The 23510-nt window shown below is 44.9% G+C and overlaps 1 protein-coding gene across 3 annotated transcripts in view; it reads left to right on the top strand.

Moving 5' to 3' along the window:
- Window positions 1-23510, top strand: part of ESYT2 (extended synaptotagmin 2) — a 170987-nt gene that overhangs the window by 86968 nt on the left and 60509 nt on the right. For all 3 annotated transcript variants that reach the window (XM_088445432.1, XM_088445431.1, XM_088445430.1), the window contains exons 2-6: window positions 12809-12850; window positions 16473-16607; window positions 18280-18356; window positions 20619-20691; window positions 23416-23505. In XM_088445432.1, coding sequence (XP_088301558.1) covers window positions 12809-12850; window positions 16473-16607; window positions 18280-18356; window positions 20619-20691; window positions 23416-23505 — 417 coding nt within the window. The remainder of the gene's footprint in view (window positions 1-12808; window positions 12851-16472; window positions 16608-18279; window positions 18357-20618; window positions 20692-23415; window positions 23506-23510) is intronic.

The following is a 23510-nucleotide window of genomic DNA, read 5'->3' as shown; positions in this document are numbered from 1 at the left end:
CACTGCTGGACGCTGATAACGGCGGCATCGTGGTCTGGGTCCCCCTGCATACCTCTCCTCCGGTGCAAGGTCAGAGTATGCAGCGCTGTTTCCTACCAGGCTGATGTCTGTGTAGTTGATGAAGCGCTGATAGTGTAGGGTTTATTCTGCATTGTATGTGACTTAACGCTAGTGCTGCTGTCTGTAACTTTCACTTTCTACTGTCAGCCATTTTAACTATCCCTGTCTTCTCTGCTAAAGCCCTTGCGGTGTGGTGTTGCAAGGGGTTCTTGCCTCACTATACAATTATTTGTTGGTGTGGTGTGTCACATACAGCTCTGGTTCATTCATCATGTCTGACAGTGAGCATGATTTGTCTCTTCAGCAAAAGTGTACTATATGTCATACCACTGGTGGAGGGTGATGGCAACTCTGAGGGGTTATGTAAGGCGTGTCTTAGATAGGCACGGCCGATTTCTGTCACTGCACCTGTGCAGGAGCCGCCCTGGGCTTGTTTTGTTAAGGCACTTACAACCCTAGTGGGTCAGCTAGCGACACCCCCTGCGTTTCCCCAGATGGGGTTTTCACATCAGTCTATGGTGTTGTCCCCTATACAGGGGTTTCCCAGACAGTTAGTAGTACCCCAGAGTCTCCCGAGCTCGCCCCTCAGGTCACCCAAGAACCTGCATGGGTTAGTTCATTGTCCACCTCGGTACATCACCTGACGGGATGTTTTACAGGGGGAGCCATCATTGCGGCCGCACAAGCGACACCTGCAGGATCAGACTGATCATTGTGATCAGGATGATGTGACATCTGATGACTGAGAGATGCTTGACCTTTCGGAAAAGGAGACTTTCCGTAATAAAGAGACGGAGTCTAAGTCTAAGGTCTTTATACTGGGCCTTATACGTGCGGTCCGCACGGCCTTGGTTATTGAGGATGACGTACCTCCCGTAGCCAAATCAAAATATGCCTTTTTCAAGGATATCAAAGGTGATGCTACGGTGTTTCCCCTATCTAGTCAGCTAGTGGATCATTTAGAGGAGGCGTGGAAAACGCCAGGTAAACTTTACCAGCCCCAAAGGCGTTTGACAGTGGCATATCCCTTTGCGGAAAATAATTTCTCCAAATGGGAAACCCCGCCACAAGTGGATTCTCACGTCACACGTCTGATGAAGAGTGCTACATTGCCAATGCCCTCCATGTCCTCCTTAAAGGATCCCACGGATCACAAGGTTGAAATATGTCTGAAATCCAAGTATTCCCTTGCAGGAGGTGTATCCAGCCCGGCTATGGCCGTGTGCTGGGTGACTAGAGCCATGGAACATTTTGCTGATACTTTGGAGGCGTCTCTGGACCCAGTTAGTGGGTAACCTAAGGGACTCAGCCACCTACCTTAATGAGGCGGCTCTGGATATAGGCCTGCTTGCTTCAAGGATCTCCTCAGCAGCAGTAGCAGCCCGTCGCACCCTGTGGTTGCGGTCTTGGAAGGCGGATGCTGATTCCAAGAAGGTTTGGAGGGTTTACCTTTTAATGGAGAAGTTCTTTTTGGCTCTGATCTGGACAAAATTGTGGCTACTCTGGTGGCAGCTAAGTCTGCGTGCTTGCCATTGGCTACTGTCCCATCAGGGTCGGGTTCTTCGTCCTTTCGGCCCTACAGAACCCAGAGTAAGTCCAGGGTGCAGTCCTTTCCGAGGAGGACTGCCGCCAAGAAACCTACAAAGCCTAAGAGTCAGGCTTGGAGTACCAGACGTCCTACTCCCAAGTCCGATGACAAACCTTCAGCCTGACAGGACGGGCCTCTCTTTGGGGGACCCCAAAGTGGGAGGCAGACTTCTGCAATTCGCCCAAAACTGGTGTCTGACCTCTTCAGAGACGTGGGTAAGAGAAGTGGTTTCTCAGTGGTACGCAATCTCCTTACACGGGAGGCCTCCCAGCCGGTATTTCACCATGGGTCTTCAGTCCAATCAGGACAGGGCCCGGGAATTCAAGAAGGTATTGCGCTCTATGCTCCAGGCTGGGGTCATAGTGCCAGTTCCTTTGTCTCAGAGGGGATTGGGGTATTACTCCAATCTTTTTCTGGTACGGAAACCCAATGGGTCCTATCAGCCAATCCTCAACCTCAAATCTCTCAACAAGTTTTTGAGGGTTCCTCGGTTCAGGATGGAGACCCTGCGTACCATCATTTTAGCGATGGAGCCTGGGGATTTCATGGTGTCGCTAGATATTCAGGATGCTTACCTGCATATCCCTATTATCTCAGCGCACCAGCGCATCCTCAGGTTTGCAGTGGTCGAGGACCACTTCCAGTTTCAGGCTCTGCCCTTTGGTCTGGCCACAGCGCCTCGTGTGTTCACCAAAGTTATGGCTGTCATGGCAGCTCACCTGCGGCTGCAGGGGGTTCGCCTATTACCCTTTCTGGACGATCTCCTGTTGTTCGCGGAGTCTCCAGAGATACTTCAGCGCCATCTGCAACTGACAGTCTCGGTATTGCAGTCTCTCATGGCTGGCTGATAAATTGGAAGAAGTCCTCCCTAGTACCATCACAGAGGATGCTCCATCTAGGAGCTCTGTTGAATTCCCAACATCAGAGGATCTGCATTACAGGCAAAAGTTTGCTTTTGCCTGCGGAGTCGCCGGGTGTCTATTCACTCTGCAGTGAGGTTACTGGGATCCATGGTGTCGATGTTCGACATGGTGGAGTTTGCCCACTTCCACTCGAGACCTCTGCAGAAGCTGAACCTCTCCAGATGGAATGGGTTGCCCCAACGGATAAAGACACAGACTATGGTGCTTTCCCCAGAGGTACGGCTGTCTCTGGCCTGGTGGCTACAGACTGCTCACCTGAACAGGGGGCGCCCCTTTTGGATTGCAGACTGGGTCCTTCTGACGACGGATTCCAGTCTCCGAGGCTGGGGAGCGGTGATGGGTCCACACTTCTTCCAAGGAAGGTGGACTCTAGTAGAAGCTGCGCTTCCAATAAACATATTGGAACTGCGAGCAGTGTTCAAGGCTCTCCAGCAAGCAAGACAAGTCCTGCAGGGAAGACCCGTGCAGGTACAGTCAGACAACGCCACCACTGTGGCTTACATAAACCGCCAAGGAGGGACCCGCAGTCAGGCGGCTCTGACAGAGGTGTCCCGCATTCTAGTCTGGGCGGAAAGATATCTCACCACAATATCGGCAGTGTTCATACCAGGAGTCCTTAACTGGGAAGCAGACTTTCTCAGCCGTCAAGACGTGCATCCAGGAGAGTGGTCTCTTCACCAAGAGGTATTTCAGCTACTGGTGAACAGGTGGGGCCTTCCAGTGATAGATCTCATGGCCTCACGACACAACAACAACCTGCCAGTGTTCGGGTCAAGAACAAGAGATGCAAAGGGTTGTCTAGTGGACGCCCTGTCGGTCAGGTGGACCTTCCAGTATGCGTACCTCTTCCCTCTGTTCTCCCTTCTTCCTCGAGTAATACACAAATTCAAGCAAGAAGGCGGCACACTCCTACTGATTGCTCCAGCGTGGCCCAGACGGCACTGTTACTCAGTGGACACTCCGATGTTGTTGCCTCAACGTCAGGACCTGCTATCTCAGGGTCCTTGTCATCATCCGGACCTGGGTCGGCTGTCTTTGATGGTGTGGCTATTGAGACTGCCCTCTTGAGGGCCAGAGGTTTTTCTGGCTCGGTGGTCAACACCATGCCATGAGCTCGGAAACCTTCATCTGCCAGCATCTACCATCGAGTATGGCGTGCTTTCTTTCAGTGGTGTCGCCCTAGGGGTTATGCTCCTCAGGTGTTCAGATTGTACAGGGTACTGGCTTTTTTACAGGCGGGCTTAGATCAGGGTCTTCGCCTTGTGTCTCTGAAGGTGCAGGTCTCTGCCCTATCAGTGTGGTTTCATCGTAGGATTGCTATGCTCCCTGATGTCTGCACTTTTATGCAAGGGGTGCTACACATTCAGCCTCCCTTTGTTCCACCTGTGGCGCCTTGGGATCTGGCTGTGGTCTTAAGGGCTCTTCAGGGGCCGCCATTTGAACCACTGGGCTCAGTGCATTTGAAATGGCTGACCATTAAGACTGTATTCCTTCTGGCCATTGCTTCGGCCAGAAGGGTCTCAGAATTGGGGGCTCTCTCATGTAGGCCTCCATTTCTAATTTTTCATAGGAACAGGGCTGTGCTTCGCACTCTTCCTGATTTTCTTCCGAAGGTGGTATCTAGTTTCCATATCAACGAGGAACTTATTGTACCGTCCTTTAATTCACCGGACCTTTCGGCTGGTGAGGCCACCTTGGTTGTGGTGCGGGTTTTAAAAATTTATGTTGACCGCACTACTTCCTTTAGGAAGTCGGACTCTTTGTTTGTCCTTTATGGCTTCCACAAGAAAGGTTGGCCTGCCACTAAACAAACATTGACAGGATGGATTTGCCTGGCTATTTCTGAAGCTTATGTTCATGAAGGCCTTCCTGTTCCATCTTCTGTTAGGGCTCATTCCACTAGGACTGTGGGCCCTTCGTGGGCAGCTCGACGTGGCGCCTCAGCGGTTCAGCTTTGCAAGGCGGCCACATGGTTATCTGTCCATACGTTCGTACGGTATTATGCATTTGATACCAACGCCTCTCAGGATGCTTCCTTCGGGCGGCGGATTCTCCTTTCAGCACAGGAGCGTCCCCACCCTTAAAGGATACTGCTTTGGGACATCCCCAAGGTATCCTGTGGATACCCTATGGATCCTGAAGTAGAAAAATAAGAGAGATGGTAAGAACTTACCCGTGTTATCTCTATTTCTACGAAGTCCATAGGGTTCCACAGTTCTCCCGCCCTGTAGCACCTGTACTGCAGATGGGCTTTGCTCTGGTCACCGGTTTTTCTGTCTCCCTTTGGTGAGAATGTGATTTCTTGTGTGTTCCAGACTTTCTTCTCCCTCTTTTCTCCTCCGGCCTATGGCTTGTGAAGTAACTGAGTGCCTGAGGCTCAGGGGCGGGGTATAGGAGAGGGATCCCAGTGCATCCTGGGAGGATGGAGAACTTTTAACTCTGTGGTGCCTGGATGTCTGCCGCCATCACCTATACCCCAAGGTATCCTGTGGAACCCTATGGACTTCATAGAAATAGAGATAACAAGGGCAAGTTCTTACTATATCTCTTATTTTTTCTCGCCATAGGCAAAAATGGACGTTTTTCTCCAAAAGTGGAAATTTTTTCGCCAAAAAACAGGCGAAAAAGCAATTGGCGAAAAAAAACTAGAGATAAGTTTTCTCCATCCCAGAGCAGGTGAATAAAAAATGCAAAATCCCTATTTTTGGCTAAAAATGTGGGGATTTCTTTCAGAACCCTGTGGACCAACCCCCCCTAATGATAAATGACCCCCCCAAAAAATCGTAAGTTGCGCACTTTGGCAAAAAACTACCATGCAAATTTTAGCTAAAAAAAAACGTTGAAAATGGGTTTAATGTATTGGGTCTGATTTTTTGGGGGGGGCGGTATGGATGTGTGAAGTATTTTAAACATCGCACGTGGTCGCAGCAGGCGTTTTTTTTTAAGTTTTTTAAAATTGCGTTTGTATGTCACAAAAATATACTTGCACCCATTTTAACGTACCCCCAATTTACGTGGAACAGTAATTTCTTTGAAGAAAAATTGCTTCCTATCATTTTCAATGTTTTTTTTTCACCCAAAATTGCGCGCCCGTTTTTCGCCAAAGTGCGCAACTTACAAAATATAAAATTTTAACTAAACAAATTAACACATATATATTAACTCCCCACTCACCCATGTATAAATTTGCTGCTCTGTTTTTTGACCAATATATAACTACTATATATAGACCAATATGTATCTACTATATAAAAAAGAAGTTTATGTGTTTGTTGGCAAGATATCTTCCACAGCTATTAGACGAGAAAGCGACAGAGCAACAAATCTTATATATAAAATTAATTGGTTTGTTTGTTTGTCCGGATATTCATTTGGACACCCCTGCACTGATTGGGACGAAACCAACACGAGGTGGGCCAGTTGGATCCTGGATCGGTTTTAGGGGGATCAGGGTCCCAATCGGACCTCCTGTTGATGTACGCCGTGCAGAACTTTGACTCAGGGAGCCTGAGCCTTCCACTGGATAGATTTGGACGAAAACTTCAGAGTGGTAACATTGGTTCTCAGAAGACCTACTAAGGGGTTGAGGTACCAGTCGGACCTCCCGATGGTGTACGCTGGGCAGAACTTTGACCGGAGGACGCTGGGCAGAGCTTTGACCCGGGTAGCCTGTTCTGGGTCTTCCACTGGATAGATTTGGATAAAAACTTAATAGAGAGGTGGCAGTTTGTCTTGGATGCCTAACGGTGTGGTTTGGGTACCAGTCAGACCTCACAGCGGAGTGCGCCGGGCAGAACTTTGACCCAGGGAGCTTGTTCTGGGCCTTCCACTGGATGGATTTGGACAACATCACTTAATAAAACTTGATAACGTGAAGATTTAAACCTGGGCAACACCAGATACTTCAGTTAGTATGTGTGTATATATAAATATAACTTATTTTTCTTGCTGCTTCACCGGTGCCTTATTTCTTGTCTTCTTGTGGAGCTTGTACTCTTATTTCTGCACTCTTAAGGGGCCTATCCATTACACGACTTTGTGAACAATCCGACCAAAACCAGGAGGTTTTGGTCACATTGTTCACAAAGTCGGGTAATGGATAGCTGGCAAGGACCAGGGATGCGGGTGCACACTGGGTCCTTGCCGACCCCGACTATCTGCTGAACATGCCCATCAACCGACAACGCTCGTCAGGTTCCGCATGTTCAGAGATAGGAGGTTGGACTCCTGCACTGAATGACATTGAGTGTGTGCACCGTACCTCAGCGACCTGAAGGTCTGAACGCTAGACGTTCAGTCTTTCAAGTCGCCTAGTGGATAGGCCCCTTTAAGCTAGGTACACACAATGGCCCGATATACCGCAAGCACATCAGCGGTGTACCCCCGATATGTCTGTAAAGAACTTCGTTCACAGGCTTTTTGCATTGGGTATGCAGCACAGCAGGTGGCCGATCTATCTGCAGATACATCCTTGCATTTATTGGTGTGTACGGGCAACCTGTCGATCGCCCGTGCACATGCTGTAGAGACCCGGCGGTGACACATGGGACAGGCAATTGGTAGGTGTGCATATGCACTTACCAATCATCAGATAAGTCAGCAGGTCGGCCAAACGGCTGACTCGTTGACCTAGTGTGTACCCAGCATTAAGCCGTTTATCATTAGGACTTGTTTATTTTTGTTTCCCTAGAATACAGTACAATACAGTTCTGTTGATCTCTCTGCTTTGAATAGGATGGTATCCAGATAGCAGCTTTCTGTCGTATCCAAGGGTAACAAAAAACAACAACTCTGCCTCTTGATATACACACAAGACTAAAATAAATAAATTGAAGTATTTTGAAGTTGGAAAATTCCTATCAATATTTATTTTTGGAAATGTCACTATTTTTAAGGGTTGGATATTGCACAATACAATTTATTTTTTTCTGTATCTTAAATACAGTTCTGACCACATATTCTTATGGTTTATATACTAATGAGTATTTTTAAGGCACAGATACAAATGTAGTCACAAAGATCCACCTTACCTGTTCTGTTGCAAAGTGTTCCTGGATTTTGTTGAAAACTATGGAACATGCCATTGTCAATGCTTACTATTATGGTTTCTATACTAGTAAATGTAACCTGCAGAGCCATCAGTAATTACAGCAACAGAGGAGTGTGTAACTGATAGTCATCACATTGATTCTTAAAAAAAATTATATATATATATATATATATATATCAATGTTATGTTTTATAATATTATTCATTAAATGTATATACTATTATGCAAAGCACAGTAGTCAGATGCTAAATGTCTATATAAGCATCAAAGTCAACAATCACTATAATTATTAATAGCACAGCTACGAAAATGGGCCACTCAAGTAAGTAAAGTAAAATGTTTCATACTATGGCCCGTACTCAATTAGTAAGTCGGATTAGTTTCGCCTGTCCGACTTTCTGCCTCCTTCGCCTGTTTCAGAGGCGAAAACCTTTCGTGCACGTCCCTACTTTTTACCCTATTCAATTCCAAAACAGGTGAAAACGGAAAGAGGCGAATGCGGAACAGGCGGAAAGTACTGTCAGTAGTGGGGACGTCAGTCTGTACCCCCAAAAAGTAGCACTAACATAGGGAAACAATGTACATGTGTACTAATACCCCTAATAAAAGTGTTTGGGGTACTTCAGTAGTTTAAATAGCTTATTAGCAACTTTGCAAAAGTGGTGAAGAATGGTATAAAGCAGTATTTTGGGGTGAAAATAAGTAGTCCAGTCAAATTTGGGGTACTTGAAAATGAGTGCTAGCATCTTTTTGTGTCTCTAAAGTGAACTTTTAAAAAAACGTGATAAACCACTCTCATACATGCACCTGCAATCCCAAAAACACTTGGCCCCTCCTCACAGCATCCCAAGAAGTCTATTTCGGTAATTTTTACTTTTTCACCCCCAAAACGAAAGTACTTTTTGGGGGTGCTCTGAGGTTTTTTTTTTTTTTGATTGATTGATTGATTTGTCCTTTGGGGGCTGTCCCAAGGGTTCAGAGTCGTTTCCCCTAGTTTTGCACCCCAAAATAACGATTTTGCACTTTTTTTCTCCTGCTATTCATAGGAGATACTTTCCCGCCTATCACATTGCATTGAGTTTCCGCTTAGGCGAAATCGTCCTGGAATTGAATATGGAGATACTTTGAAAACAAGCGGAAAGTCCGAATCCGCGGAAACTTTTCGCCAAACGGCGCTTTTCGCCTCTAATTGAATACGGCCCTATGTGCATTGTGTGTACATCAGTTGTTCAGCACTGGATCCCTGACTAGGGGCCTGATTCAGAGCCGCTCGCTATTTGCGGTCGTTCGTTTAAAAAAAAAAGGGTGGCTATTCAAATGAACCGTTTGCACTTTGCGGTCTGTTCACGCCTCTAAGTCTGAACGAGCGAGCAAAACTTGCGGTCGAAATTTTTAAAAATACGCCCCCTGGCCGCTCGCATCATACGTCATGTCCGCTATTTATTAGATTAATCGAGTACATTGACCAGCGTATGAACTGCTCGCTATTCTTGTGGTTGGTTTTTTCAACCGCTATTTTGCGAGTAGTTCTGACTAAAAAAAAAAAAAAGTGACGTGGTCGCTGACGCTGCTGTATTAATTATGCACACCCATAAAACGCCCGTTTTGACCTTTAAGCACGCCTGCGTTCTGAATTCCACTCCCCGTTTTCAAGCACCCTCCCCTGTTACCACCCACATACGCCTCCTCCTGTCACTCAAAATAGCAGACATTCGCTATTTTGCGAACAAACGAGTTTCGGCCGCACTGACTGGTTCGGGCATGCGTAATACAATCCGTACGCATGCGCAGTTGTGCGAACACCGCTCAGTGCGAACGAGCGGCCGCTTACGAGTGGCTCTGAATCAGGCCCTAGATTAGTAGAATTAAGATTAATTATTCCTACGGCGAAACCTAGACCTGTACGGTGAGGGTCAGTAATTCAGTTCACCTGAGGTGCTGCTGCTGCAGACATTTCTGTAGTTGTCTGGTTCCAAATGGCCCTTGCTCTCATAACTGGATTACAGTTGTACTTTCAGGGCCTGATTCAGAGATGTACACTAATGGTTAGCGCACTTCTCAGATTGTTAGAGGACTGTGCAGGAGGTGGGGCAGGGTCATTCCTGGGCAGGGCAGGCTCGCAAACTGCCAGGACCCAGTTAGACTGCGATAAGCTTCAGCTACCGCAGCCTGGCCTAAGGATCAACTATCGCGACTGGTGATCCCAGGCTGAGACCTCGGTTGCAGAGCTAGGATAGCAGATGCAGCAAGAAGGTGTCTGTTTCCTACAGACACCAGCTGCTGCATATGCATTTTGGATGGATGGAATTGCACAGACACTTGTGTGCGGCTCTGCAATTCCATCCATCTCTGAATCAGGCCCTCAATTCAGTTCTTTATTTATCCTTATGCCAGCGATAGATTTTCTGTTGGGATTTCTTTATACAGGTAATAGTTCTTCCTAATCGCGCTTAATTGGAGCTGCCCCATAAAATGTTGGCTCTATATAAAATGTTGACAATTATATAATGTAGGTCCATGCCTCAAATATATTGCATTTCCTTTTGACATTTTCCTCTCTCATTAAATAGTTTAGTGATCATGTCTATATATGACAGAATCACATGATATTGATGAATTAAGAAGGTTTTTATTTAGAAAACTCTGCAAAGCTTCATCTGTTGAAACAATGGAACAGGTTTAATATATGTTGTAAAGTAGATGCTTTGGCTCTTGTAACTGTAAATTTTAAGAGGATTATAGAACAACATGTGAATTACAAGTGTTTGTTATTACCATTAAACCAATTTGTCATGCAGCCTTATAAAGGCTGATGAATGTACTCGTCACATTACATTCATTCCGTAGGAAATGGTGACTTCTAACATTGCATATATATCAGCGTTTCATGAGTTATTACAGTGACCTGGTGTAGAACACAAAGCTGCTCTGTGAGCATAACCATATTTAATGCAGCGAGAACAGCGAAGAATGTTAGCACATAGCTGAGAAACACATCAACTGAGAGGATAGAGATCTATTTAGTAAAAGTTGTCAATGAGTCTTCTTATGGTGGACAACCTGTTTAAAGTACTGCAATACCTAGCGTGTAAGAGCTGCCTCAGACCTAAACATCAGAGGGGCCTCCTAGATAAATATTATATTCCAACCTATTAATTTTTGTGGTCTGTTGTTTTTCTTTGCTCTTATAGGGCGGGATGTACTAAGCATCCGCGATGCGGTACATCCCGCCACTTATCGGGTACATACTGGCATTAATTAGGCCTGTATGTACATAAAATCGCAAAGGACAGCTCTCGCGATAAAAGCTGTCCTTTGCGTATGCGAAGAAAGGCCCCGCAAATTGAACACCGGTATTTAGCCGATAACTTTTTGCTTGTAGATGCAACAACCCCGCATTAACCCTACGGATTCTCGCATTGGCCATAAGTTAGTAATTCAGGGTTCAACTACAGCCAGTACCCGTGCGACTCCATATCTGCCCTTAAGTCTTTTGGTCCTTTTAGACATTAGCATAGACAGGGAATAAATATCCTCCTAATATTCAAATTTCTAGCATGTATTGAGCCATAAATCTTGTACACAGCTTGTTTTGATCTTGTTAGGTCTCATTAGTACAAGGCGTTGATCAAAGGTTTCTATTGGGTCAGGCTTAGGCGGTAAACAAGCCGGGCACCCATTACAGATCTAGTGGAGTGGCTTATTGAATGGCTCTTACTAGCCTACCATACTATGGGACTGATGTAGAGTTGTAAGCAAGTTGGACACAATTGCACCCACATTGCCTGCATGGATATATATTATATACACAATTGTACACCTATAGGCAACCGCAACTCCCCTACCCATATGATGAGCTTCCCAGCCACCATTAATATCAGTGCGCACTTTCACTATCCCTATTTGTCTGAATACAGACGGATCTCTACGCACGTACAGCTCTGCATAGCCCACAGTTACAGCAACATGTCTTCAACACTCCCTCACTAGACTTAGCGTATGTTCCCATGCCCCGTTGCCACTCTACACCCCTTCAACCGCAAGTGGACATGCCGCTGAGCTGCATACAGTGGCTTTGGAGTGTGTGTAGTGAGGAAACGCACTAATATGTCTCAAAATATTTTGCCTGTTGAAATTTTGCTTCTTGACCTAACGGTTTGACTATTGACAGTTTTAATGTCGGCCCAATGACCAGTACTGGCCCGTATGACTCTATTGGGTATGCTGTTCTGATTTCTATATAGATATTAGTTACAGGACAGTGTTAAAAACATTGTGTTCTGTAAATGTATAAAATAATTGTCCCATAAAGGGCTTACGCTTCCCAGCACGGTCTCCAGATCACCCCAATTATAGGTGTTATTTTTATGTCACCGAAATTGATATATCTGTTTACGTTACATGTGGACTGGTTAGAGGTCAATTGCTATATTATTAAACGTGGAAGGCACAATTGAATTGGCTGGCAATGCAAAAAGAGTTTTATTTCCTCATGAAGTCCTGTCCATTGGACAGAGAATGTCTAGAACACACAGAAGCACTGCAAAATCTACAATTGTTGTATGTTGTCCATTAAGATTGAAGATTGCAGTGTCTAAAAGTAATTGAACTTAAAGTTTATATAAGGAATATCTATGTAACAAATAGGGTAGGATACCCCTGGTACATTGAAGCTGGGAGCTGTACCGTGCTGTGTATGTTGATAGCCTTTCTCTGTACATTCTGACTGAACGGAGTGCTTTATTGCATAGGACTAGACAAATTGAATCACACTGGGTTGTATGGCTTCAGCATAAATACTTTTTCATATAAATATTCAACATCTGTCCCCCAATACATGAAGCCAACTCTTATGTTCAGCTGATCCGATAATCTTTTTAGATTGGCCCTTATTTATATAATATTAAAAATAGTCAGTGCAGGCAGGAAAAGAGAGCTAATCCGCCCTTTTATAGCCTTTCAATAATCAATATCTTTAAGCTGCAAGTTTAGTTGGTGCTGAACGTAGTTCCAGAAATGAGGCTTAGTGAATGATTTGGGTATGAGATGTTCCGTCTGACTGATGAATTCGGATCCTTGTGCACATACGGTTCTGTAGCAGTGGCTGAGGTTTCCTTTATAACTTCCTGTTTTTTAATTCTTTAGTTTCATATTCTCATCCTCATCATTTATTGTTGTCTTTTACAGGTTCATTTTCCGGACATTGAAAGAGCAGAATGGCTAAACAAGGTATGGGTTTACTTTTAATATTTAAAACCAACAATTCAATGTTTGTTATCATCTGTAACTAAAAAGGGGTATTTTATTTGGTGCAATGTAGATATTGACTTCCTTTCTGCATCTAATTTCCTGTGGTGGTAGTGTAGTGATACGAATGTGTGTACATCTGTCAGTGTGTAGCTTCTCGCAGGAACACGACCTTTGGCAGGAATGAAATAATATTTCCTTGATGGTTTCACCATTTAGTTAGTCATGCGTGTTGTATATACTTGTGTAAGGCCTCGTACACGCTCGTGTCACAACAGAGTCTATAGCATTCATGATGCTCAGTTTTAATGGGAGAATTCATGGGATTTATATAGCGAACACAAGGCTACAGGGATGCATAGAGGACACTTGTAGCACTCAGCTGAAAGTGAGGAAAATGTAACAGTTTGTACATCTTTAACAGTTTTTCAGTGCTCATGTCTACAATCACTAATGGCGGAAACCAGGTCACTTTTTTCGGCCAGTATCCTCTTCATGCATGTGATTACCAGATCCACCAATTGTCATGCATCACTTCCATTCCGTTGTACAAACCAGAATTCAACTTAACTTAATGATTTATTTCCAATGCTTAACCCCATGCAGTCAATACTAGATATTGGAACTGCCCAGGAGACTTATCTAGATCTAATTACAGCAAATTGATAGAAGAGATCTTGGACTCTGGGCCTGATTCAGAGCCGCTTGTAAGCGTCCGCTCGTTCGCTCTGAGCGATGTTTGCACAACTGCGCATGCGTATGGGTCGTAATGCGCATGCGCAAACCAGTCATTGCGGTCAGAAATCGTGCGCTCGCAAAACAGCGAGGGGCGGCTAATTTGATTGACAGAATGTACCGTTTGTGGGTGGTAACAGGGGAAGGTGCTTGAAAACGGGGAGTGGAGATCCGAACGCAGGCATGCCTAACGGTCAAAAGGGCGTTTAATGGGAGTGGACAATTAGTAAAGAAGCGTCAGCGACCACGTCACTTGGTTGTCTTTTAGCCTGAACTGCTCGCAGTGATAGCGGTAAGAAAAACCTACCACAAGCACTGCGAGCAGTTCTGATGCCTTTCGATGTACCCGATTAATCTAATAAATACCGGAGATGACGTGTGATGCGAACAGCAAAGGGGCGTCTTTACAAAATAGAGAGCGCATTTTTCGTTAGCTCGCTCAGACATAGAGGCGTCAACAAACCGCAAAGAGCGAGCGCTCAATTTAAATAGCCGGCCCCTTTTTTGGAACGACCGTCCACAAATAGCGTCCGGCTCTGAATCAGGCCCTCTGTCCAGAATAGGGCCAAGTAGCTGAATTCTAAAGTACATTGAGCCTGATTCAGAGTTGTACACTATGCCGTAGTCATAGTGTACATTACCGTAGTCGCACGCTGCAAGTCTTCAGTTGCAGTGTGATTGACAAGCAGGGAGACTTTGGGGGAGGCATTGAGAAGTGTCGGCTAAAAACGAAGGCGTGTCTCTAGTGCTTTGGGGGCGTATCACATCCTCTGGCGTCTGTTATGGAGGCCATTCTGAGTGATCATAGACGGGCTGGCTGGTAACTTTCAGCCTGGGGGGCAACACAAGCAAGTGGCCCCGGCTTTCTCCATTTCTTATTTAGGGTCCTTGAGGAAGATCTCCAATAAAGGAGATTGAAATGAAGCGCTATATGGGCTGGATGTGGGACCAGGGGTGTATCTATAATGGGTGCAGGGTGTGCAGGGCACACGGGCCACTGGGTCCAGGTGGGCCCCGCACCGCACACCCTGCACCCATAGTTTGACTTACCTCTCCGGAGTCCCACATCGGGCGGGTGTCCGGCACTGGAGAATGGCCGTCACTGCCATTTTTCCGTTGTTTGCTCATGCGCAGTACAGGGAAAATGGCCGCTGCGGCCATTTTCCCGGTGACCTGTGCTTACTCTATAGACTCTGGGTGCACTCTAGTGCCCAGAGTCTATAACTCCGGCGCTGGCCTCACACAGCTCAGTGTGCTGCCGGCTGCCGGGCAGAGAGGAAGGGGTCCGTGTAGGAGACTGCACACGGGCCCCCTCATCTCTAGAAACACCCCTGTGTGGGACAAGTGCGATGGGGTGAACAAAAGGCTGAAGAAGGGTGGACACTATGACTGGAATGGCTGGGGGTCCTAGGTGAGATAGGAGCAGTGGACTTGTTGGGAAGGGGGGAGACACTGGGCTGGTTAGCTGGGAAACACTGGCATTTGGGGGATCAGTTATAGATGATAAGGGACACTGGGCTGGATAAGGGGAAGACACTGGGTGGGCACTGGGCTGGGGGAATGGGAGCACTGACCTGGGATTGCTGCTGTTCCAGTAGACGACATGCCTGGTCCTGCACACGCTCTCCAGCACTTCACACACTGACAGCTGCATCTTGAGCAGCCCCCGCTTAGTCTCCATATCCCTGCTGCGGCTGCTGGCAAATGTAGCGCTGCCACACTTTTCTGTAGGAGTGGGGGAGGGGGGTTCGTGGCTGTGGGGGGTGGGGGTCAGCGGGGGGGTGTGTCAGGCTGGCTTGGTTGGAAGAGAAGACTAGAGACTCAGTTATGCCCAGCCAGCCCAGGCGTGCAGACAGCCACCCACCGTCAGAGGCAGAGCTGAGGAGACTGGAGAGTGAGGGCTGGAGGCGGGGCCTCCCTCCAGCTCTCTCTCTCTCTAGTTGTCATCACTGAGGGCCAGCTCCCGATCAGCGCTGGCCAGGGCAGAGAGGGCACATGTTTAAGAAGAATAAAATAAAACAACGGCCCCAAACTCTATGGTCTACAGGCAATCTGCCCCTGGCCGGGAGACATGCAGAGGAGGCTCCCAGGCTGCTTAGTTTGTTAAAAGGGCTTCAAGGACGGCCGCACTGATTATCCTTGTTACATAAACTGAGTGGCTGGGGAGCATCCTCTGCATGTCTCTTGGGTGCCAGGCGTGCATGGAATATAAGGCAACTGGCGGCCCCATAACACTGAAATCATACCGGCGCGGGGGGCAGATGGCACCCTGCCCCCCCGGCCCAGCCCGCCACTGACCATAGACTCACTCAAGATGTTGATGTTTGCATGATCTGTGTCCAATGCTTCATATGTATATGCAGTGGCAGACAGCTGCGATGGCTCAGGTGGGCGTCTTAGTATAAGTCCCAGCCGCTGATACATTAGCATATTTTCGCACATCCACCGCTACGAAACTCGAAGTCGCAGGAGCATTAATCAGGCTCTTTAAGCAGTAGTTAAGCTGTATGATAGCAGGAGGATAATACACCAACTTTTTAGGTGGTGGATTTGAGTATGGTAGAACATGCAAGTGACTATTCCTAAAATCACACAGCAGCAGCTCAGTGCATGAAGACATGGTCAAGAAGTCAATGAAAGAATATGATGTACCGTTATTGTTATTACTAGGCTCTATCTATCTATTTATCGATCTATCATTGTTAATGTATTCTTTGATTTATTTTTACTATAGCTTTACTGTTATGAACACCAGTTGTTTTTTTCTATTATTATTTATTTCTATCTATTTACATTATGACCTGAGATTCATTGCAGTGTAATTGTTAAAATATTAAGGCCTGTATTCTTCTTATATTTTTCTTCACAGACCGTCAAACACATGTGGCCCTACATCTGCCAATTCATAGACAAGTTGTTCAGAGAAACCATAGAGCCAGCGGTCAGAGGAGCAAATGCCCATCTGAGCACCTTCAGTTTTACCAAGATTGACATGGGCCTCCAGGTAAGAACCACAAAGGGGATATGTACTCTGAGGCTTATTGACGGAGTTTGTATACCATAAGCAAAAGTAATAAGTGCATGTGAGCTGTGCCTGAATGTGACGAATGAATTATTTTTATTTGTGCCATTTGTCACTGTAGATTGGTACATTGCCCTACTAATGTCATTACTGTTGTTGCAGTATATGAACATATTTTTCTCTAAAACGCAACAACAATGCATAAATCACAGCATGCCTGATTAGAACGTTGGAATAAATTAGGCCCAGATTCTGTCATGCCCATATATAATAAGGACCCGCCACTGTCCTGCAGATCACACCCATTTGACATTTTTGTTCTGATAACATTTTAGTTTGTTGGAAGGTAAGTGATCGTTTACATTTTCAGTGAGGAACTTTGCAGGTAAATGTCCTGTGGAAATAAGTATACATATCTTGAAGCGCACATCAGAAATTGTGATTTTTAGTGCCTCACTTTCTGAAGAAACTTCAATATTGATTTTACTCATACACAGGAAATGCAGGATAGCCAATATGGTTCTGTGCCTTACCCGTCGTCTCATGATGTAAATCCTGAAATCAACCATTGCAAATGTTTCCTAGCAATGAGGTATAAATGATTTCCTGGGGCCTACACCTTGAAAATGATGAGAGGTCCACCATTCATAGGCAGCGAAGATTTGTGCAGCACTTAGATGTTACTCCCCTGAATTCCACCATTACCTACACATCCCCAGCGTGAATGACTTACTGTATTTACTGTCTCCAGCCTTTTTTTAAACATAAGGGACTTGCGGTGATATAAAGGTAACAGTGGGGGTCCCATCCCAGGGGGGTTTGGTGTAATAGATAGACTGTAATTAGATAGATATAAATAGATGGACAATGTCTAGATAGAAAACAGATGTTAGACAGGCAATAGGTTGACAGGGACAAAAGGTGGACACAGAAAAGGTAGACATGGATAAGGGTCTGTGTTTGTATTTTTCTAGCCCTAATCTTCACCATAACCTCCCCTTGGTGTCTAACCCTCCCTCCTGGTGCTTAACCCTAACACTCCCTCCTGGTGCCTAACCCTAACACTCCCTCCTGGTGCCTAACCCTAACACTCCCTCCTGGTGCCTAACCCTAACTGTCAGGCTAAGTGCCTAACCATAACCCACCCTCCTATTGCGTAACCCTAGCTGTCGGAGTACGTGCCTATCCCCAAGCCTCCTTTCTCTAGTGCCTAACCCTAAAAAAAAAAAAAAAAATGTAGACCATTGTTGTGTCGACCATTTTCATATTCCTAGAGAGTAGGAATTAGTTAAAGAAGTATGAACTAGCTAAGCTGCTACATTTCACATTGTACATTATTAGAAAAACTCGTCTCTTTTAAAAGCACTGACAGAACCTTTACAGTAAATGCTATTTGGATAATTAGATGTCCTAGTGACTACACCAAATCAAAGATTAAAAATTGCATTACCACAAAGTTTCTATATATGGAAAGCTTCGGATTTTATCCACCTCAGTGCCAACTTCCTTAAAATGTCGTGAGTTTGTGGGAACTTCTCACTATTTATCATTTTGTGAACTGGTAAATTGGTAGAAAGTTGTTGGATGGATGGATGCTGGGTATAATGTTTTAAAATACAGTAATCCAATTCCTTAATTCCTCATTTTCTGACAGCCATTACGAGTGAATGGTGTAAAAGTATACACAGAAAACGTGGACAAGAGACAGATTATATTGGATCTTCAGATAAGGTAAACTTTCCTGAAATGTGAATATTTACTATTTTTAGCAGCGCAGCTTGGTAAATAATCACATGCATTTTTGTGTATTTTCCCATGGAACCATATCCTGCTAGTAATTTGAGGCAGAACTGATAGCAATACAATAGTAATAATTTTTATTTTAAGGATATCAAAATTGTTACTATTAAGTAAATTTGTTAATGAAAGAAATTATCCAACACAAATAGTTTAGTACAGTCCCAGCCAAAGAAATACTTAAGCTGGGTACACATTAGACGATATTGCTGCCGATCCGATATATCGTCAAAATCGTCTAATGTGTATGCTCTATGTCGGGCCATGTGCGCTCCCGTTTGGTAGTCAGTCGCATTGTCAGGTCGGCCCTACATACAACTCAATCTGACAATGCGACTGACGACCCCATGCAGCGGGATGCAGCTGATGCACACATATTGGGCGGTCAGGCACCGGATCGTGCAATGTTTACCGGCCGCCCGATATGTTGGCCTATCGGCTATGTGGTTGTCCATCGCATCGCTGGGTACACACATCGTTAAGTGTGTACCCAGCTTTAGACATTTTGAATTTTATAAATGACAGTATTTTTATTGGCAAAGGTATCGGTAAGTTTATTATGTATCTTGAAAGGTATCCATCACGTTTCACCATTTGTAAGACATATTCAGCCTATTGGTCCAGTAGGAGCTGGTGACAATACCGAGGCATGAGGCACTTCTTGCCTCGTGGCTCAGTGAATTCACTGGTTTCCTGGGGAATTGATGGGCTGTATTATTTTGAGTGAATGGCTACCTCCACTGTGTGTATATGATGGTAATACTTTGTTTGAAAACTGGATTTGTTTGATCTGTTCATATCCTCATTGGTTGCACTCTTTTATAGCTAAACTGTGCATTTTACCAACATCTCCACCCACTTTGTTTTATCTACAATATTGCATTATTGGGACGCTTTAAGCCTAGAGGGGGCCCGCTTGCAGGCGTCTCTGGTCCCTCACACCATTTGAAAAAAAATGGCGCCAACCCATGTGCAGAGTATCAAAAAGTCTTCTTATGTGGCATCATATTTGGAAATATAGCACTGTTCCCATATTTCAGAATAAATCTACACAATATTAGTGCCGGTTGCCATCAGGATGGGCAAGTAAGTAAATGCAGTTGGAGCAGGGTGTGTGGTATTATAAATACACCACTGTTGCAGACAATATCTGGAACTGCTATTTCAGTGTGTGTGATCTGTAAAGAAAAACCGCCTGATAAAAATACCTTCTGAAATAATCAGAACAGGTCATTATTGGGTATGTTACAAATTGGGTGGGAATATGACCTCAGGCCACCACTATGGAACCAGGAGAGCAGTGCTCTCTCTTCCCGCCTTAGGAACAGGCCCAAGCCATGCCTGATGTTTTCCGATCTCTGGGCCTGTGTGATAAAACGGCTGGATTTCATCCAGTATGGCCACTGTAGGCCTGAGTCTGATCGGACACAAAGCAGCGAAAGTCAGATTTATTTCCTTATGCTAATGTGAGAATCTGTGTGTCTTCAAGCAGGAAGTCAGGTCACCCCTGATTTCATGGCAACCGACACAACCATCATCATTAATATCTAGCACCAGCTCCTTGCTTGATACAAGAGATCCGTCAGAAACAGGCTTCCGTTCTCCGTACACATGACTCACAATCACACAGAGCTTTAGATACACGCCTGTAACACTCCCATGAAACAGATCTCTTGCTGACCAGTTTCAGCCCATTTCACAAAAGGCAAAATCTGGCAGAGATCCATTCAACTCTGAATTGATCGTCAGTACACAGAGATGCCTAGACTTCCTTCTGTGCATGTGCAGTATGGGATAAATAGCGATTTGCGTCTGTGAGGAGAGATCTGTCCAACTAAGAATCAGGCCCTGTGGGTGACAGAATTGGGCATTGGTTTTGTGGTGTTCTGCTCACCCCGAGGAAATCTGTACTGGGAAGCCCGTATTACAGGAATGGAACATTTGTCTATTTGAATGCATGATCCCTAGTACAGACTATCACTAACATGTAGTGATATGTCCGTGTGAGTGAGCCCTTATAAACTATAGACACGTTCTTGACTTTTGTTAAACAAATCCTTTTTTCCTGCCAAAATATAACCTAATCATTCAAGTTAGCAGCTAATTGATATCGCATGTCTGAAATGACGTTACTACAGTCTGGAGTCAATTTGGTCAGTTTCAAATACTTCTTTGTTCTTTGTTCCTTTTTCTCAGTTTTGTAGGAAATACAGAAATTGATTTGGAAATTAAGAGATATTTCTGCAAAGCTGGTGTAAAAAGTATCCAGGTAAATGTATATACTTTCTGACCAACATGGGAAGTTCACCCGTTCTCTTTATCTGTGAAGGATAAAAAAGCAATAGGAGATGTATTTCCTAATTAATAGAAGCACTGTTCTAACTACAGCCTCCAGGGCAACAACTTGATACTAGACTCCCTTATTGGATATAGGATATTCTAATATTTGGTATCTTGTAAAGTAGAAGTCACACTGTACAACATACCATAAGACAGACACCGTCTACTAATTAGAGTATTTCGCAAGCAGGGCCGGTGCAAGGTTTCTTGGCACCCTAGGCATTTCTTCAGCCTTACGCCCCCACCCTGCTCCCGCCTTGATAGTTAAACAAGCCCTTATATAATGCCCCCAGTAGTAGTCCCCCCATGCAGTGCCCCCAGTAGTGGTCCCCCCATGCAGTGCCCCCAGTAGTGGTCCCCCCATGCAGTGCCCCAATATAGTGCCCCTTATACAGTGCCCCCAGTAGTGGTCCCCCCCAATTCAGTGCTCCCAGTAGTACTCTCCTCCCTGTAGTGCCCCAGCTGTAATCCCCCCAGTAGCAGCCCTCCCTATGCAGTGCCCCCAGTAGTAGTCTCCCCAGCAGTGCCCCTAGTAGCAGTCTGCCCCAGCAGTGCCCCCAGTAGCAGTCCCCCCCAACAGTACCCCTAGTAATAATCCCCCTCTATGCGGTGCCCTCAGTAGTACCCCTAGTAGTCCTCCCATCAGTGCCCCTAGTAGCACCCCCAGCAGAGCCCCTAGTAGTACCCCAATCAGTGCCCCCATTAGTGCCCCTAGTAGTACCCCCGCAGGGCCCCTAGTAAGTACCCCCATCAGTGCCCCAGCAGTAGTCTTACCGTCCCGTCCCCCCTGCCAGACACACACACACGAAAAAAAAAAACCCTACACTTACCTTAATTCCCGCTCCGACATGTTCCTCTGTCCGGCGTCTTCCCAGGCCGGCCCACTCTGCATGATGAGAGAGACGTCATGACGTCTCTCCCATCAGCCACTGTGGGCCCCGGAAGTCCGGCTCCGGCAGTCTGTCTGACTCTCATCGGCTGCTAAAGCAAACACACAGCTGCCAGCGCCAGCGGCTGTGTGTTTGTTCCTAGTAGTGTAGTGCGGACGGCACTTATGTGCCGTCCACACTACCGCCCTGCAGTGGCCGGCACTCTTTGGCAAATGCCTAAGTTTGCCTAGTGGTAGCGCTGGCCCTGCTCGTAAGTGATCAACCTGCTATTAGGGAGGTTAGACTTAGTAGAGGTATGTTGCTTCTCCAGTTCTAATAAGGGTGTTTCTAAACCACAATGCAATATTTACAATAATTCAATTGGGCAATCCTTCTTACTCAATAATCAACTGATTGAGTAAGAAGGAAATAATGTCCTTTCCATGTAGGTATCATAAAGTAACAATTGCTAATATCAAAATATTGTATATATTTCTCAATGTCCTAGAAATATTATTACTCCTATTGTGGACACAGAGTTAATTCTAATTTGCTGTACAATTTACATAGAACACTTATAGCATAATATACAATCAGAAAATTGGTGTAATGTATATTTTAAAAATTATATTTAAATAATAAAAAATTATTTATATAATAAATAAAAAATTTTAAAAATTGGGGTGGTCAGTCAAATCCAATAAATAAAGCATAAAATAAAATATAAAAAGTCTTATAATTCTTAGTTTTTGCAACAACTTCCTTAGGACCTATCTGTGAAACGTGCTGAAAAAAAACTACAACTTTTTATATTTTATTCTATTACTTTTTTCTGATTTGTCTGTTCTAAAAACATTTAACAAATATTTTTTATTAAAATAAAAATAGTACTGTATAACTTTGGAGGAGTATTTGGGAAGCCCCCATTTTCTCCTTGGCTGCAAACTTGGAAAACGTCTTCCATAAATTGGCGCCAGACACTGACCTATGTAGACTTGGTAGTGGAAACATTTCGCTGTTCCAGACACACAAACACTTTCTACCAGCTTGCACCACTATAAGAGATGTGAGTGGAAATGTTACCAATCTGGTTTAACCTTTAAAATGATTGCCGCTTTAAAAAAAATCTAGTAGACTCATCGGAATCCCGCCAATGCCTGCATATCACAGGCTATTACATTTTCCCCATTGTCAGTTATGTCAAGTGTTAAGGGTTGCTTGGCGCACATGAGTTTGTTGGATTCATTGTGAACCCTGTTATGGAAACTCAGAAAGCTATCTTTGCTTTATCCAGCCATATGACTGGGGACTCTTAACAGATGACACTGGTAATTTACTTGTCCCTACACAAACTAAACCTGCAAGTCAGTACCCCACATTATAGCTGCTAGTTCCTGTCACCAGAGATTTTTCTTCTGTCATTGTGGTGTTTTAGTGGCCGGTTCCTGAGCAATACATTTACCAGCAATGCTGCTGTCACCGTGCAGTTTTACATATGACTTAATAGTAGCCCCTCTTAAAATAAATATTTCTGCACATACATACATGTTACTTATTTACATATATTTTTGTTGATTTTACACTAATACATTTTTTCTGCCTTGTACCCGAGTTTGCGTGTAAGCTGCCATTATTGATTACACTACTTAGTGAAGCTAAATAATAATTTCACCTTTTTTGGGCGGAAGATTGTATAAGCCCCTTACTCGTGTTTTTAATATTTTTACATGCTAAACCTGGTGTTGTTTCTCTATACAAATCAGCAATACCTTGTTCATTTACAGCTCCATGGTACACTGAGAGTCATTCTGGAGCCTCTGATTGGAGACATCCCAATAATTGGAGCACTGTCTATATTTTTCCTGAAGAAACCGGTGAG

Source organism: Taudactylus pleione, unplaced genomic scaffold (assembly GCF_031769625.1).
Source record: "Taudactylus pleione unplaced genomic scaffold, aTauple2 ptg000380l, whole genome shotgun sequence".
Taxonomy (NCBI): domain Eukaryota; kingdom Metazoa; phylum Chordata; class Amphibia; order Anura; family Myobatrachidae; genus Taudactylus; species Taudactylus pleione.
Note: the sequence above shows the minus strand (reverse complement) of the source record. Positions and strands in the feature narration are given on the sequence as shown.